The sequence below is a fragment of the Desmodus rotundus genome, chromosome 9 (genome assembly GCF_022682495.2).
Source record: "Desmodus rotundus isolate HL8 chromosome 9, HLdesRot8A.1, whole genome shotgun sequence".
Lineage (NCBI taxonomy): Eukaryota > Metazoa > Chordata > Mammalia > Chiroptera > Phyllostomidae > Desmodus > Desmodus rotundus.
In genome coordinates, this window is record NC_071395.1 from 96,204,619 (window position 1) to 96,222,159 (window position 17,541).

The window sequence follows — 17,541 nt, forward strand, 5'->3', positions numbered from 1 at the left end:
CAAATACAAAACTACATTCACTGGTCAAATCAATCCTGATTTTTCAATTACGAGGTTTGCCTGACTGAGTTGGCAGCAGGGTGTAGCAGGAAGAACACAGGGTTGGAGCCAGAATGACACAGGTTCAAATCCCAGCTCTGCCACTAAGAACTGTGGGCTGTGAAGTCACTTCACAGCTCGGAGCCCGTGTCCCCATCGACAAGACGGGGCAGCGGCCCCTTCCTCAGGACAAAAGGAGGCTGCGTGCACATTGTGCTCCATCGCAGTGCCCGCTGAACAGCAGTGCCCTGCAGCTGACTCGGTGTGGCTCAGGCTCTGCCCGGGGTGCCCTTGCCTGGGCACCTCCCAGACTCCAAGTTCTCACCCGGTGAGGCTGACGTCACCTCCCGACGCCACTGGGGGTGGGGACTGAACCCGGCCTCGGAGGGAGCCTGGAGGCGGTCCTTGTCGATTCCCACCTCCCTCTCCGCGGCTGCCTGGATCGCTAGCTCGCTCGCCAGGAGGCCGCTGGCACTAATCAAGCCAGCGTCCCTGCTGCTTGAGACTGCTTCAATCAGGGCGCGCAGCGGGAGGCGTTATTAGCCGCGCCCGCGCCTGGGCTTGCAGAGTGGCTCGAGGTGTCCCTCTCGGGAGGGCCACCCCGGGGTGCTGCACGTACATGTGTCTGTGCTCCCCTCTGACCTGTGCCGAGACGGAGGAAGGGGCTGAGCCTCGGCCCCCGTGGCTGGGCCCTCAGCTGCGTTGGTGGCTGCCTGTGCCCCAGGCCCCTCACCCACCCTGTCTGGAGACCCACTGTGGCTGACAATGACCACTTACACCCCAGCTTGGCCCTTCTCCCTCGTGGGGAATCAGGCCCTGAGTAAGCCCATTAGGAGAACATGGAACCACACGGGCCGCAACATGGCTGAGTTGCCACATGGCCACGGAAGGCTACAGACCAGCTAGATGACCTTTAAAGTCCCTCCTGGCCTGGAGAGGGGGAATAGCCTGTTGGTTACAAATGTGAGCTCTGGATGTCAGCTTCCGGGGCTTGAAGTCTGGTGCTGCCCCCACTGACCCTGTGGCCCTAGGCAAGTTGCAGAACTTCTCTCTGCTTCACCTTGCTCATCAGTAAAATGAGGATAATTATTAGCACCTACACCATAGTAGGTGTGATAATCCAATGGGAAGAGGTGTGTAAAGCAAGCACTCAGCAGGGCACATAGTCAGCACTGAAATATATTAGCTATTGAGAGATCTTTGTGTGGGAGGCTGCCATATGGGGTCTTCTGGGCCATCCCCCTGCCACCACCCTGGAGGTGACCTCCTTCAGGCAGAGCTCATATGGAGAGGGAAGCAGAGTTCTTGTGCTCCCAGCTTCCTGAGAAGCACTCAGGCCTGCTGCTGACTCTCTGGGATGGCGGAGAAGGGCCTTCATTTTTTAAAATGCCCAGGAGACTTGCCAACCCAATTAGATGGGAAATGGCTCTGAAAACGATGAGGTGCCCCTGCTCTAAGGTCCCTATTCTAAGTCTTCTTCCTCCTGCAATTACTCACACAGGACCTACTGAGTGCCAGGTGCGGGGGCGCTGGATTAATCTGAAGACCTGGATTCCAGTCCTGTGTTTGTGACTCATCAGCCATGGGCCCCTTCCGTTCTGTGACTGGGAGACAATGGGCTCCAGGCCCGGTCGGCGCGGCACAGTTCTGCTCCTGCTGGATTCACCAGGAGACTGCCGGGGCGCTGGGAGAGGGGTCCCTACAGCCTCGTAGCACAGCGCACCAACTCTCCCCGGACGTTGCAGCCACCGCCGTGCTTCTGCACGGCCGCCTCCTAGCTCTCAGAGTCCTTCTGATCTTTCATTGGAATTCTATCCACTGCACAGTTTAAGTTCATTTCCTTTCCTTTGGGCCTTGGAAGTAGAAACCAGTATCATGGAGACCTCAGTGATTCAGGATTCAGGCTCTTCTCCCAGTACCCTTCTGAGGAGGAGGAGTTCGCTGGAGAAGCCTTTTCAAGGCCGACCCTATGCAGGCACCATGCTCCACCTTTGTTCCACCGTTGTTCCTGGGGTGTCCCCCAGGCCCAGAGACCCCATGAGGTGGTCATCACAGGCCCAGTTGGACTAGAGTTCAGGGAGGCGACCTACCAATGCCCTCTCCCAGTAGCTCCAGACTCTCTCTTGGAGCTCAGAACTGGTGGGCTGGGTGCCTGCAGGGTCACCTCCAGAGCCTGTCTGTGGTCCCAAACACCCCACCCCACTCCTTCCTCTTGTCTACTTCCACTTTTGCTTATTCTCTTAAAGAACAAGTACCAGAGCCCGATTCAAAAGAAAAGAGAGACCCCCCGATGTTATGAACAGTTACCTGCACCAGCCGTGGTCAGCGTCCCCCCAGGTGGAAAAGAAGGTGGCACCTGTGACATGACTGGGGACCAGGGCTACAAACCCCTCTGGCTTCAGGCTAAAACTCTACCTTCTGATTGCCCCCTGCCGCCTGGGGTTCCACCCTTCTACACCCAACCTCAAACAACCGTCTGTCTAGGCCACCTGATGGCCATGCTCCCTCACTACCCGTGTGGCCCTGGGGCGTATCCCCCGGGCCCTAGCTTCTTCCCCCCCACTGGAGCGGTGAAAAGAACAAAGCCCTTTCCCGCTTGTGTCACAGGCTCCTTTCAAAGCCCGCCAGCAGTGAAAGGCCACACACACACAGGCACTCGAGGCAGTGCAAGGCCCGGTCTCTTGCCAGTTTACGGGGGCCTTCCGATGGACCGTTAAGTCCCGGCAGGATGGGGACGGTGTCTCCCAGTGCTCTCGGCTGGCCTTCTACTCCCCACCGCCCAGGCAGCCCTTCAGTGGTGTCCGGCCCAGCACCCCCGGTGGGGCCAAGCACAGCTCCTGGGCCCCGGAGGCAGGCTCCCTTTGAGCCCCCTGTCACTCTAGTTTTAAGAATAGCAAGTAGGAACCTCCTGAAACAGAGGAGCCCCGACTGGAAGGCACCGACTTCGGAGGGGCAGAGACAGCCTAGCTCCCCTGTGCCATTTTAACGCTGGAGCTGGCGCCTCTAACCCACGGTACGCAAAGAAACAGGGTTTTCATTTCAGATGCATATGATGGCTAGGAACAATACCAACGATATTATTTTAGTGCCCGGGGAAAAAATTAGCAAGTCAAATATTGAATCAGGCCTGTAGCACCACATGCTAAGCAGATTGCTTTGATCTTATCCACACTAAAAGCTCTATTATTGAATTTAAAGTCAGGGAACACATATAAAACCAAGACACAATGAATATCTAAATGCGTGTTTCAGAAGCAAGGAACGCTGTGGCCAAAGGAAGAAAATATGGAAGTTACAGCTGTGATTGACACGCAAGCGTGCCCTGCTTCTCGTCTTGCGGTAGGAGGTTCTGCGGGCAAACCCAAATGTTTCAGCCCTGAAGGGCCTGCTGGGGGCTCCAGAAACACCTGCTGAGCTCCCATTTTTCTCTGACCAACAAGGAAGGGGTTTCTGGCCCTCCTACTCAATTCCAAGACAGGGGTTGGAGAGGAAAGCAAGCCAGTGTGTACATTCCGCACATGGTATGGTGCCCTCTGGTGGCCATTTTCCTGGGTGGCCTTACCTGGCTCCCCAAACTTCCAACGATTCAACCTTTCCCTCCTTGTTGAGGGTGCCCCCCAGGAAAAGGAGCTTTAGAGGGTGAAAGGGAGGGACAGAAGCAGTTGATCAAGAAGATAAAAACTGTCCACCTGATCGGAGGGGGAAAATGTTAATTGCCCAGCAGGGCCTAAAGAGAGACAAAATTGAGTGGTCATCTTCCTATCTAGGATATCCGCCCCTCCACCCCCCAAAAGGACAAGCTAAACGGGAAATGCATACCCTAAGCCAGGGGCTGGTACCCTACAACCTGCCGACCAAGTCTGCCTCCCTGACAGCTTTGTACAGCCAGGAGTCGAGAACAGTTTTTACAGTTTTAAGTGGTGAAAACAGGTATTTCGCCACACATAAGAATTCCACGGCCAGCTGTCCGGCCTGCCAGACTGAAGACACTTACTACTGGGCCCTTTGCTCCTGCCGTTCATAGGGCTGACCCCTGAGAGGCTGGCCCCGTGCCCGCCCTGCCCACCTTGTGACATGGTGACCGGGGCTAAGCAGTCTGCAGGTCCAGGTGTGCGGACCGGGGAAGGCAGGCATCGCATTTCAGCGTGACCCCTGCACACTTACCATTTTATTATTGATTTCATGGAAATGAATCTCACAGACTTTCTCCACGACGTCTTCATTCTCAAAAGTGACAAAGCCAAACCCTAAAGGAAAAGGAAAAATAAAGACAAAAGCAGAGAGGGGGGTGAGTTCGGTTCTGGCCGGCCCATGTGGTTTTCTTTGCCGTCCTACAGGGGCCGCAGGCTCCCGGTCTGGGGCGCGGGGGAGCAGGTCCCTGGGAAGGACCCCCAGATTGAGGGAATGATTTCTAATTTGTCTGGCGCACCCTTGCAACAGTGAGGAAAAGTTAATGATTTCACTCGCATGGGCGCTGTGTGCTTTACACCTGCCCCCAGGCAAACAAGAAATTTTCTTGTCTGTTATTTACGAGGGTCAGAGCTGCGTGGCAGCTGCGGCGGCAGCAGGTGCGCAGCCCTGAGCGGTGGGGATCACTGCGGGGCCATTCCACGCTGGAACGGCCAGCCCTCCGGTCAGCCTCCAGACGGAGGCGGTTATTTGTCCTTCTCTTCCTGAATTACTTCCTCTAATACCTCATCAGGACATCCTGAGGCCTGGAAGAAACTATTAAAAGTTTCGGGCCTCTGTTCTGCGCAGGCATCCCTTTTCTACTGCCGCTTCAAAAGCATTACAGATTTGGGGCAGTTTAAGACCGTTTGATGCCTGCTGTCAGCCTGCCGTCTACCCACTGTATTTACTCGGCTGGAGACGGCCTTTGCTAGACAAAGCTGCGCTGCAGAATTTGGCAGGCAACCACTGCTCAGCATCCTCAGTTCCTCTTGCTACCCTCCTGCCCCTTGCTTTCTTCTCTTCCTGCCCCCAGCAGGGTCTCTACCACGCAGCCCCATCTGGGGCCCTGCTTGGTCAGCACTGATTTAACACACGGGCCCACTGGATGGGGCGCAGCTGCGATGTCAGTGCCGACACCACATGGGAGCGCAGGCAGAGAGCACAGACAGACCCTGAAGGGGAGGCAGGGGGCCTGGGTCTCCAGCTCTGACTTTGCTTCCAACTCATGTGCCATCCTGGGAAGTCCCTTCCCCTCTCTGAGCCTGGAGTCCTGTGCCTGCAAATTATGGTGATGAGACTGGACACTGGGTCCCACACCTTGAGTCACAGCCCAAGTCAGGATTTGCAGGCTGTCTACTATGGGCTGAATGTTTGAGCACCACCCCCCCTAAATTCATAGGCTGAAATCATAACCCCCAAGGTAATGGTATGGAGAGGTGGGCCTTTGGGAGGCATTTAGGACATGGCGGGCGAGCCCTCACAAACGGGTTACTGCCCTGAGAAAAGACACGGCACAGAGGGCGCCCTGAGGGATGCTGCTTGTAACTCGGGAGCGAGCCCTCACCAAACACCTGACCACCCACGCGGGCGCCCTGACCTCTCGCTCCCAGCCTCCAGCACTGTGAGCAACTACCGTCTGCCGCTGCTGAGCCTCCCTGTCTGCAGTACTTCCTAACGGCGGCTCCCACAGACTAAGACACTGTCCTCCCCAGAGACGCGAACCCCGCCGAACACGAACCTGGACACGCACCAACCACAAGGCCGAGAATCAGAATGGAGGTTTTGTATTGTAATAATTAGCGTTTCCTGTCAATGAGTAAGAATGCAGATGCTTCCTTTTCAAGCTCTGTGTCTATTTTGGGTCCCAGAAACCCAAGGTGGAGAGAGAATCTCTCAAGTCCCTTCTCTACCCCCTCCACCCCCCCAAGGAATAGCCAGGAGCAGGCAGCTGATACCGGAGTTTCTCCATCAGAGCTCCTGCTAGGTCTAGAGGTTCCTGGGGAAGTGGATGAAATAGGCCATTCCCTGCTCTCAGAAAGACGAGGGCCAGGACCACCACACAAGTGGCAACCGTCATCTTTATTATGATACACAATTTGTTAGCAGCACCGAATGCCAGGCCAATGTTCCCAGCCACACAGTCCAGCCTGTTACAGACACATAAGGCGGAGGGTCCGCCATGCCTTAAGGGGACACAAGCCTTTGCTGCCAGGGTTCAAGGCCGGCACATTCCTCCCAGCGTGTCTGGGAGAAGCTGGGTCCTCAGACACAATGATCTTCTGTCAGAAACGCAGCCCAACAAAAGACCTTCGCCCAGGTGTATACAGCCCCTCTCACACCGGTCCTCTGCGGAGAGCTGCATGTCCTCTGGGTACCCTCTGCTTGAGCATCTCCCCTGCTCTGGCCCTTGGTCCCTTTCTCTGTGGGCAGAGTTGGACGAGAGCCACGCCCAGAGGCAGTCTCCAAGTGATCTCCCTTTGGGCTTTGGTGTGTCGGCCCCCATTAACACTCTTGGCCAGGCAGGGACCCTGCAGCACGCAGGGTGGCCTGCATCGTTTCGGTCAGTCCCTTCTTTCCCGTCCACCCTCCAAGAGCTCAGGACCTAGAGGCTCCTCAAGAAGGGACTGAGATGCAGGCCCCCTCCAAAGTCCCCAGGGGAGCGCAGGTGGCACAGCCGAGCATGTGGGAACCTGCCACGCTGGCTTTGAGGAGGAGGGCAGGGCTGGGGCCTCCCTCCCCCACCCCCCCAGTGGCCAGGAGGCACAGAGCTCCTGACACCCTGCAGTGCTGAGTGGTGCTGGCTGACCTGCTGTTCCTGCTCCCCTAGGGCCCGAGCATCTTGCTCATTCCCCTGCCTCCGCCCCTGCACCCCAAGACTGATCTGGACAGTCCTTCTCCGTTTATCGGCTGCTGCCTGGGCAAGGAAAACGCAGAGCTCAACAAGACAATGTTCCTCTTAAGCAGTTTCCTCCCTGAAAGGCACAAGTCAGAGGTTCCCACGTAAGGAGACCCTCTCCCCTGTACATACCTCGCCCTCCCTCACGAACCTTGCTTCTCTCTAGTCTGAGGTTGGTCACTCTGGGTCTAGTTTTTCTCTGAAGGTCACCTCTGCAGCCTGGACCCAAACCCAGGCAGTATGCGACTCCCTGCACAGTCAGGACAGGTCAGCTCTCAGGGGGCCTCACTGTGGATTAGGATGAGCGCCACGGCTGGAGCAGTGCCCCTGTGAATGAGCCTCATTTGGGAAAAGGTTTTTTGCAAATATAATTAAGGGTCTTAAGGATTAGGGTGGGCCCTAAATCCAATGACAGGTGTTCCTCCAAGAGAAGGGGAGGCAGACTGGAGGTGCAGTGGGCAGAGGCTGGAGTTTGGACAAGGCCACGGGAGCTGGGGGAGGTGGGGAGAGACGGTCCTCCAGTACCTGCGGGGGCAGTGTGGCCCCGCTGAGCCTTGATTGCAGACTTCGGGTCTCCCAGACTGTGAGAGAACACATTTCTGCTATTTTAACCATCGAGTTTGTGGTACTTCCTTACGGAGGCCTGGGGAATCAACGCAGCAAGGTTCCCGGCTGTGGCTGCCCCACCCAACCAAGGCAGGTTGCACACAACCTCTGCAAGCCAGGCCGCTTTCTCGGTTTGGGTAGAAGGCAGGAGAATGTGAATGAAGGAACCAGACCTGTCTGTGCCATCAAGAAAGAGTGTGACATTGGTGCCCGTCGGGGAGGTCCGGCCCTGCATGTGAGCTGGAGGACAGCCCGGTTTAGAGCCAGCTTGCTGCTGAGCATGTGAACTTGATCCTGGGTAGGCCAAGAGTCCACCGCCGTGGAAGCTGCTTTTCTGCTGCGACCTATGCCTGCCTTCCTGATCCACTATGTGAATAAATCACTCTCTGAACTCCAGTCCCAATCCCATTGAGGACTCCTGTTGTCCCAACTTCCCGAGCACTGTGCCACCCCTGGGAGACAGGAGGAGGTGTGACAGAGCTGGGAGACAGGAATTAAAATGCAGACTGTGCGCTGGGAGGGGCGGGGGCAGAATTTGCATCATTGCAAATTTTGACTCTGATATTCTCCCTTCTGGCGCCTTCCCTAGCCCCCAGGACTCAAAATTCGAGTATCACAAAAATGATTTTTCTGATCAAAGGCGAGAGGCTGGATTTCAAGCCCAGGTACCTCCGCTGCATAACAATTCAGCGATGTCAAGACTCATTTGCAGTATTTTAAAGATCTATATCGTTTTAACATCCCTGCCTGTTTGGCCCAAATAGAGAAAGCAAACTTGATTATGTCTAAAATATTTATTTATTCCATTTGGAGAAAGCAAAGAAACACTTAATTAACGACAAATGTTATTCCTGAACGTATAATCATTTTTATCTCACGGGTGCATTATCATTTACAATGAAATAGGAACTCAGCGGCGAACGAACCCCCAAAATAAATTAAACTGAGGTGTGAAGGACAAAACAAGGAGGTCTGAAATTGGGGAGGGGTAGGGTAATGGGTGGGGAAAATTCTTTTCTGGCATCAAAGTCGTTTTGGAATTTTTTTATTGGGTGAAACATATATAACACAATTCACCATTTTAACCATCGTGAGTTGTAAGTTTAGTACAACATGGTGTAGCCATCACTATGCTCCATTTCCAGAACTTTTCACCACCCCACACTGAAACTCTGCACCTACTAAGACAGAGGTCCCCAACTTTTTGGCACCAGGGACAGGTTTCATGGAAGACAATTTTTCTTTGGATGGGAGGTGGGGGCCGGGAGGCGGAACTCAGGCTGGGGAGGGGCGTGGGAGACAGGAGGTGGGGCTCCGGTGGGAATGCAGTAGGGGAGGAGGGAGGTTGGGGACCCCTGCACTAAGCAGAAACTCCCCTCCCTCCCTTCCTCGGTCCCATTTCTATGAATGCGACTATTCCAGGCGCCTCGTGGAAGTGCAGTCCTGTAGTACGTGTCCCCCTGTGCCTGGGTCAGTTCACTCAGCATGACGTTTTCAAGGCACAACCTGCTGGGTGTACAGATTCTATGGGAGGCTCGGGAAGGCTGAGTCTTCTGGACAAGAGGCAGGAAGGGCTGATTACTTCCCTGCCATTTCTACAAAAGAAAGCCCTGTAGAGAGTCAGAAATGGGGACCTCAAACGGAGAGCCTGTCAAAATGGGGCACAGCAGCCAGGTAAAAGCAAAGCACAGTTCTTCTCACTCAGAATAGGCAGGACCAAAGAACAAGCTGTGTGTTCCTGGAGAGTCCCTTCGCCTCTCTGGGCCTCTAGAAGGCGCAGGAAGAACCAAGTAGAGGGTGCGTGGGGGGCCCCAACCCTGCTCTGGTCCCCGCCAAGGCAAGGACCGGGGTCCACAGTGCACCTTCTATAGTTCACACTCCCCCCGGGCCCTTTGGGGGACCCCCATGAATATCCGCACCCCGTGCTCAGTTTCTCACCTCTCTTACCCCTAAGGGGGCACCATCCTGGAGCTACCAATCTCCTCTCCAGCCACCATGCAGGACAAGAGGGAAGCCCCAGGGACGGACAGCCGGGGGACGACAGGCTTGTTCACCAGACAAACCCTCTCACCTGTCATTAGCAAAATGGCACCATCCCAGTCTCTCATCTAGTCCCCTCCTTTACTGGACCCTGTGCTTCCGAAGGGCTCCAGGAGTCAGCAAAACCGGGACAAAGAAGGTAGGAAGGTTACCCCTACACAAAAAGGGATTTAGACTTGGACATAAATAGGGTAGCTGTCGATAGGACACATTTAAAAAGGCAAGTCTGCAGCATTCTCCTGAATGAAGCTATTATTGGAAACTAACAGTAAGCTCTGCTTGAGAGAGAAGCGTTTAACAGTGAAACCCTGTCCCCTCTTTCATTCAAAGGAACAAACTGAATATTCATCTGAAAAAAGCAAAGCTATACAGACAACACGCACAGAGAAGAGAACAGGAATCTGAAAGCAAGACACCTCAAAATTACAATGGCCTGCTCCAAACGCAGTTAACCGACGAGGAACGCCATGGCAGTTAGTGTACAAAGAATTCCTTTTTAGGCCAGGGAGGGAGGGTGGGCAACGGCCTCCTCCCAGCCCCCAAAATAATTTTCTTCCCTTACTTACCATATAGGTCAATGAACACTGATAGGCAACCAAGGAGTGCCTAACGCACCCGCCGTGGAAGCCATGAGTTAACCCACTTGGTTGACGGGGAAAAGGGGAGGGGACGACGAGGCTCTGACTGTCGAGCTCACTCTGAGTGCATCCTGGTGAGAAGTTCAGGTACGTGGGTGCAAGTACCCGTGTAACTCACGCAACCTCCTTCTCCTGCTAGTAACTCAGTGTTGAGGGGCGTGGGCTGCTTCCAGGATAAATAGGAGAGACTTGGGTTTGGCTTCAAAGTGTTTCTCACACATCAATCATACTATCCGGTCCCCAAGGCAACGCTGTGAGAGCTGGGGCGGGCTCTGCCCTCGTCATTTTGCTCAACTGCTTAGCACAGTGATATGACTTGTCCATGGTGGCCCGTGGACACAAAGCCAGGGAAGGACGTCAGAACCTTTCTTGGGTCAGCATGTGTTCAAAGGTGGACGTGGTGGCCTGTGAGCTTCCTGAGGGTCAACCCCAACTCAGCTGTGCGTCTGCCACAGTCATTTCTCCTTGGGCTGCCCCTGCCCCCCTGCTCAGAGCGTCACTGGGTCACCTCTGTGGCCCACAGCAGGTTTGGCAAACTGGTTTCATCTGCCTGGAAGGGTGTCCCTGGCACGCTGGAGGGAGAGGGTCTCAGACCCCGCCCTGCAGGTCCCTCTGACAGGAAGAGCAGAGAGGAGCAGTGTGCAGCCGTGCGGTGGGGTGGGGCGGCCTTGCGTGCCCTGACTTTGTCCTAACAATGTAACGCAGAAGTTTGATCAGTTCCAAGAAAAAAAACCAAGCTGCCTTTCCCAAAGGACCGACGTGTCTCCGGTTACAGACGGACACCCCGGGATACTCGGCGCACACTGTGCGTCAGTGAGACCCAGTCTGAGCAGAGAGCCAGCAGTTCCCCGGGCATTTTCAGACGCGAGACATGGGGCCAGCGGCGGCTGACAGTCCCAGCAGCGTCTGCTTCCTGCCCACATGGTAACGTGGACTTGGGCAGCTGAGAATCTCATTTCCCATCAGGCCCAGGGTGGGACTCCTCGAGTCATTTCTAATGTCTGGTATCCCAAAGATGGTTATTTATTATCAGTTCCCATGCTAGCCATCACGTGGAAAGAGAAAGCTCATCTACATTCATGGAGCAGCCCTTCTTGAACTGGGTCTTCACACCCCTCCCCACCCCCCCCCCCCCCCCCCCCCCCCCGTGCAGTAGAAATGACTGGTCCCACTTCCCGGATGAAGAACTGGGGACACCTCATGGGAACCGATGTCCTCCCCTGTTCACTCTCTTCACATGAGAGTGGGCTAATTCTAAACCCTGTACCTCCCAGATTCTAACCTGCCCCGCAGCCTGGCTCCAGGACCCTGCCCCGTCACATTTCCCTGCAAGAACCCTCACAAAACGGGGAAGAGCCGCTCATCCTGACGACCAGCAGAAGCGTCTGCTCCAGTTGCACGCTGCTTCCCTGCTGCCTGATGCTTCCCTGCCGCCTGATGCATCGGAGCCCTTCCACATACAGGCAGCTGAGGGGAGTGGAGGTTTTTCAGAGGCACACAGCAAAAACGACTTTTATAAGGAAAAGCAACCAGAGCACCTCCTGGGCCAGTCTAACCCAGGACAGCCACAGGGTGAGTGACTCCTCTGGACACTTCCAGACCCCCACTGCAGACGTGCCTGAGACGGGGCTGGGTTATCACCAGGCATGATGCTAGAGACCTCTTGCAGCAAACTGGCTCTCTAATGAGTCAGCTGCGCTGGAGGGATAAACAGAGAAGCACTCACTTCCTTGGCCTTATTAAGAACACAGAACAGGGCAGGCACGCTGACCCGTGATGCACACCAGACTCAGCCCAGGGGCTGGTCAGAACAAAGACATGCGGGCCAGGAGGCCATCAGAGGCAGCCCACCCTCTACCCTGCTACCACCCTCGCCCGGGCCCAGCAGACAAGCCGGTGACGGATCCCAGGGCTCTGCAGACGTTCCCCCTGGTAGCATCCCTCTCTCCTCCCCAGTCCCTTTCTTCCCTCCTCACCCTGAGCCAGCAAGCTCCCTCTTTCTGGGCCCCTTTCCGGCCTGGCCTTTCCTTCCCGCCCTGTCCCCTTCAGGGTAGCATGGTGTAGCCCTTCCTCGCTGGCATCACTCATGCACCTGCTTCCTTGTTTACACCAGCAGTTTGGCAGCTGGTTGCTGTAAACTGTAATAAAATGCCTTTCCAAAAAATGAAGGAATGTGACCAGACATGCCAGACATCATGATATTAAAGCCGTGTCAATTAATTTCTCCTCCTGCTTGATAAACGAGCCCCATTCCATCTCTTAATAATGAGGAGAGAAACAAGAAAAGTTGACACTCAGTTTAATTTATTTTCTCAACTTGCCTGGTCATATTTCTTTCTGCCTTGCAGAGCTGGCTGGGGCTGTGGGAATCACGAGTGGCTGGGGCAGGCGAGGCACAGATCGGCGCGAATCGGCGCGGGTCTCCTTTATCCCCACACACCACTTAATCAGGAGGGGAGAGTGACGGCCAGCCAGCTCACACCTGCGCCTCCCCAGCCACCTCTGGGGGCTGGGAGCAGCTGGGGGCGGGGAGGGGAGCAATCTCAGGTGCGTGGGGAATCAGATAACAGAAATGACACTATCAGATTTCCAATCTAGCGCTCACGGAGGAACTGCACAAGACTGAATTCCCTAAATTAACATTAAGCTACGTTGGCAGCATTTGCCAGAGGGGAGCCAATTTCTCAACTGGAAAGGTGCGTTTCTTTCCTTTTCAGCCCAAGGATGCTCTAGTCAACGCCACCTGACCTTGAAATGTGAGCACCAACCTTCTAAAAGTCAGACGCCCACCGTGAACCAGCAAGCATTTCATTAAGGCTTTAGTTACGAGTGATTTTTTCACATGGCCACCATAACCTCAGGGCCCTTTATGGAGATTCAACCGTAAACCAAGTTGCTGGGGAAAGTAAGTGTGCTCCCAAACCAGCGTTTTCCTGTGGGGGAGGGGCTTGTTTACAGTCAGGTCCTTGGGCTCTGCCCGCCTCCTGAGTGGGCTCTGTGGCTGTCACCCAGGAATCTGCACTTGAACCAGCTCTCTGGGGATTCTGATGTCCACCCAAGTCTGACTCCACTCAGTATTTCCCAGTTCAGGACAAGCAGAGTAGAGATTATCTGGTAAAGAAAGAATCCAGATCACTCCACTAGAAAAGAGAATCTCTAGTCCCCCCTTTCCTATGAAGGGGGAAAGAGGCTGTTTTAAGAAGTCTCTGCTACCCCTTCTCGGCCCCACAGGCCACCTGCACCCAAGGCAGGGGGAGGCCAGGGGCCAAGATGATGGATACATTTCTGTCTCAGGCTCAGGGAAGGATCAGAAACCCATTCATACTAAAGTGTCAATGACCGATTTTGCTTCAGCTCCAAGGGATATTCATGGTTTACCTGTTTATGCAAATGCAGCTCAGTTTTACTTTAGAATTCCAAACAGTTACTCAGGAGGTGGGAGCTGCTTCTCTCTGATGGGAGGCACCTCCCGAGTCTGTGAAATTAGATGAGTGTACAGAGAGCTGTACAACAGGGTGAGGGTTCCACAAAAACCACCCAGCAGGGAAGAGAGGGAGGAGAGAAAGGAAAAGAGAGCGAGTGTGAGAGATTCAGAGAGGAGGGCGGGGGGTGGGTGAGAGAGACCTCCAGCCATCCCCAGCTATTTCTCTAAGAGCGAACTCTGCCAGGAATACTGATAGTGTGATTGGAAAGCGCCTGTGGCTGCAGGGAACAGGGTGTCTGTGTCTCCTCCCAGACTCCGGCTAACCGGCGGGGAAAAAAGCACCTGTGATCCGGGCCAGACAGCCCCAACCTCATTTCATTCTGCGCCCGCTCCATAGCAGTGACTCTGTGAATGACACTTGTCAGGGCAGCAGATTAGTTCACAAACCTATTTTTTGTGTATAGTGTTCCATCTTGGTCGGGAAAATAGCCCATTCTTGGCGAGAGAGACACATATTACTGCTGTTAAGTGCCAATATAAACTCTGGGACGCGGTGGTAAATTCACCAAATTAAATCGCTAGACAACTGGCTCGGATCAGGACCCCGGCAGAAGGTGCCAGGGCTGCCGCGCGCGCTTAGCGGGGCGGAGGAGGCTGAGGTCGTGCGTGCAGCTGGAGCAAGGGCAGGGCGACGCTCTGCCTCCACCACGGCTCTGGAAGCCTCAGAGCCTGGGGCGGCTTCCGAGGGCTCCAGCGGTGGGAGCACAGGAGCCTGTCCTTTGAGGCTCCTAAGTCCTGGGGCTTTCTGAGCTCAGGGGAGACAGGGCACCAGCTGGAAGCCGTACCCTGTGGAGCTGGGTATTTGGGTTGGTTACTCCCCCCACCCCAAAGAGTGGGTATCAAGTCTGTCACCTTTTCTGACGCCCACCCTCCAGCCCCACCCTCGAAGTGAGCATCCTGGAAGGTAAGAAGAGCCAGTTTCGATCTACCTGGAGCCAGCAGTGGCTGGCCGTGTGGTTCTGAGCAAGTTAGTGCCCCACTCTGACCTTCATTAACCCCCTTTGGGGGGCAGGAATGACGAAATCTACCTCGCCAGGCAGGGATTGCTTGGAAACACTTGTGAGGCGGGGTTAGCTACCCTCTCCCACCAATCAAGCGAGAGTTTTTATGGCTTCTGCCCTTACCCAGCCCCTAGGTCCACACACGCTTACCTTTGCCCTCTGTCTCACATCTCACTTACTAAAATTGACCAACACGTGTCACGGCGATGCTCACAGTGCTTTTCCAACTATCCCGGCGAGAATGAGACTCGGGATGGGGGAGTCACACAGTAAATCCCAGGCAGTCTTGTGACTTAAAAAGACCCTATGGGGCTTCCCTTTGGGTAACAACAAAAGTCCTGCCCTGGCCCTCACCCTGACCGCTGATGCTCGGTCAGCTGCGCTCGCTCTAAGGCCCGGAGCCAGCAGTGTGGCTGCTGATGGACCAGCCATGGGCCCCTGTTCTTGAGGGGCCTCCCCAGCACCCTCTGAAGAGGGAATGTGAAGGAGACAGAGGGAAACCTCAAGGGGAAGGCGGGGAGGACACAGACAACAAAAACTGCTCCCCGAGGGAGGGTCGGAAGCAGCCCTGTGCCCTACTCACCCCAGAATGGAGAGGACCCCTCGAAAAGCCACGACCCCCCCCCCAGCAGCCTTCTCTAGACACCCACCTGCCTTCCCTCTAACGAGTTCCTGGGGAGTGGTTACTGGCCTCAGATAAGGTTCCAGAACTCCATCAAAAAAACCACTACTGGAAGCCGGCTTTCAGCACCGCCACAAATTATATGACTTTTATTATGAGGTATGGTTTCAGAATAGTCCCAATTGACAGAGCCCTGGCTGGATGCCCGCCACGGCTGCCACCCTCTCCGTGCTCCCTTGCAGAGGGGTGGGCTCGGCTGGCATCTCTGTGACTCCAGCCAGCTTGCCTGGAGTTGGGGGTAGGTGGCTGCCCATCACAGTGCCTCAGCAGGAGACACACACTTACACACCTCGGAGGGGTGGGTGGGGGCGGTGACCTGTTTTATTTTATTCTTCGGGGTTGTTAAAACATCTGGGCTTAACATCTGGAAGCCAGATCTCGCCGAGAAGCTGAGACCAGCAGCCCAGACAGCCTGGTGGGGGCGGCAGCTCTGCTGAGAGCTAGCTCCTGGGCTCCCCAGAGGACAGAGAAACGGGCTGGGGGTAGAACAGTCCACGGACTTGCTACTCAGGTAGCTGTACCACCCAGGAGCATCGGCACGGCCTGGACCTTACTGCGAACGCAGGGTTTCAGGCTCCGCTCGGGACCTCCTGAACCTGAATCTGCATTTTTAACAAACTCGCCAGGTAATTTTTATGCAAATTAAAATTAAGAAGCACTGGTCTGAAACATGGATTCTCAACAGTGATTCTTACAGCCAAGTCACATAGAACAAAACTTTTAAGATACTGATGCCTGCGCTCCACCCTCGGAATTGTTAGGTCTGCGGTAGCATGCCAGCACCTACCTGTACGTTTTAAAATCTCCCCGGGGAGAAGGACATATGGACAATAACAAAGGGGCTGGGGTGGTGGGGAGGCATAGGGGGAAAGGCAGAAAACTATACTTGAACAATTAAAAGAAAAGCATAAAAAAATAAAATCTCCCCAGGTGATTCAGATGTACAGTTAGGGTTAAGAAACACTGGGAAAAGGAAAACAAAATATAACATCTAATTTTTATTTTTTATCTGCGATAATTTCATCTTCACTAGTAAATGGCTCTAGTGCCCTCGCGTGACTCCATGTCAGACAGACACTTGACGTAGATGGTATTTTATGGAGCCCCCCAGGTAAAAAAGTTAATGCTACGACGGTGGGGGGGGCGGTGCAGGCAGAGGGGCACCCCTTCATTCACCTGCTGCAGGCACAAGCTGGAGCCTGGTGTGGGTTACGTGGGACCAGTAAATCAATGCACAGATTACGTGATCGGGTTTTAAAGAAAGGAACCCTCCCAGAATGGGCACCACAGAGAAAACCTAGACTGCAGACGCTCCTGATGCAAAAGCACACGCCACTACCAGGGAATGGCGGCCAGCCACTTCCTTCCTCTTAGGCAGACACCCCCAGCCGCAGCGCGCTGCCCGGAACGGGCTCTGAGCGCTTGGGGCGACTGGAGGTCAAGGAGGCAAGAGGGACCCACTCGACCTCGTGCTGTAAGAGAAAGCACTTGGAAAGCAAATGTTTTGAAACATTTCTATTGCTATGTAATCTTGCTGTTAAAAGTGATACAAATGGGTTATCTGCAAAAGCTGCCCTAATCTGCAAACTCTTAAAACTTGGAAACAGAACTGTAAAACTCAGGTTTTAAAAAAATGAACATTGCAGTGGATTTTGAGCCCATTTGTTAAAAATATGAAAATGCAACACTTGATTAGTTCGCATGAAAAACTGATTGACATCAGGGACCATGGAAATTTACAAGCTGAATTTCAACAAAACCCTTTGCATAATTGGAGGATGAGGTTGAAAAATTAGTACATTGATTCAGCCAGCACACTGCCCGTGCTTCTGCCGCCGAGGTCTGTGTGTCTTGGGAGGCGTATTTTCAGCAAGGACGGGCACTAAAACCAAGTACTGACGTAAGCTAGACTTAGAACCCAAACTTTAGAGCTGGATCCCAAAGGGTTAAATCGAGATTGTTTTAAAGAAGCTTATTTAATCACATTGCTCTCACTAAAAACATTATTTTAATTATTAACAAATAAAATTCTAAACGGCTTATTTTAAATGTATCCTACCCAATTGCATTCCTATTTATATAGGTCTTATAATAAACAATGATATATCAGCATAGTGTACATGTACAGAAATTGAAGATAATTTCTAATTTCCTAATTAGATAACATATATTGGGGAGGGGGTGTGGTATTTTTTTCCTGCACA

At 53.9% G+C, this 17,541-nt stretch overlaps 1 protein-coding gene across 12 annotated transcripts in view; it reads right to left on the reverse strand.

Moving 5' to 3' along the window:
- Positions 1-17,541, reverse strand: part of MSI2 (musashi RNA binding protein 2) — a 375,584-nt gene that overhangs the window by 70,734 nt on the left and 287,309 nt on the right. For all 12 annotated transcript variants that reach the window (XM_053910683.2, XM_053910686.2, XM_053910679.2 and 9 more), the window contains one exon: positions 4,204-4,286. In XM_053910683.2, coding sequence (XP_053766658.1) covers positions 4,204-4,286 — 83 coding nt within the window. The remainder of the gene's footprint in view (positions 1-4,203; positions 4,287-17,541) is intronic.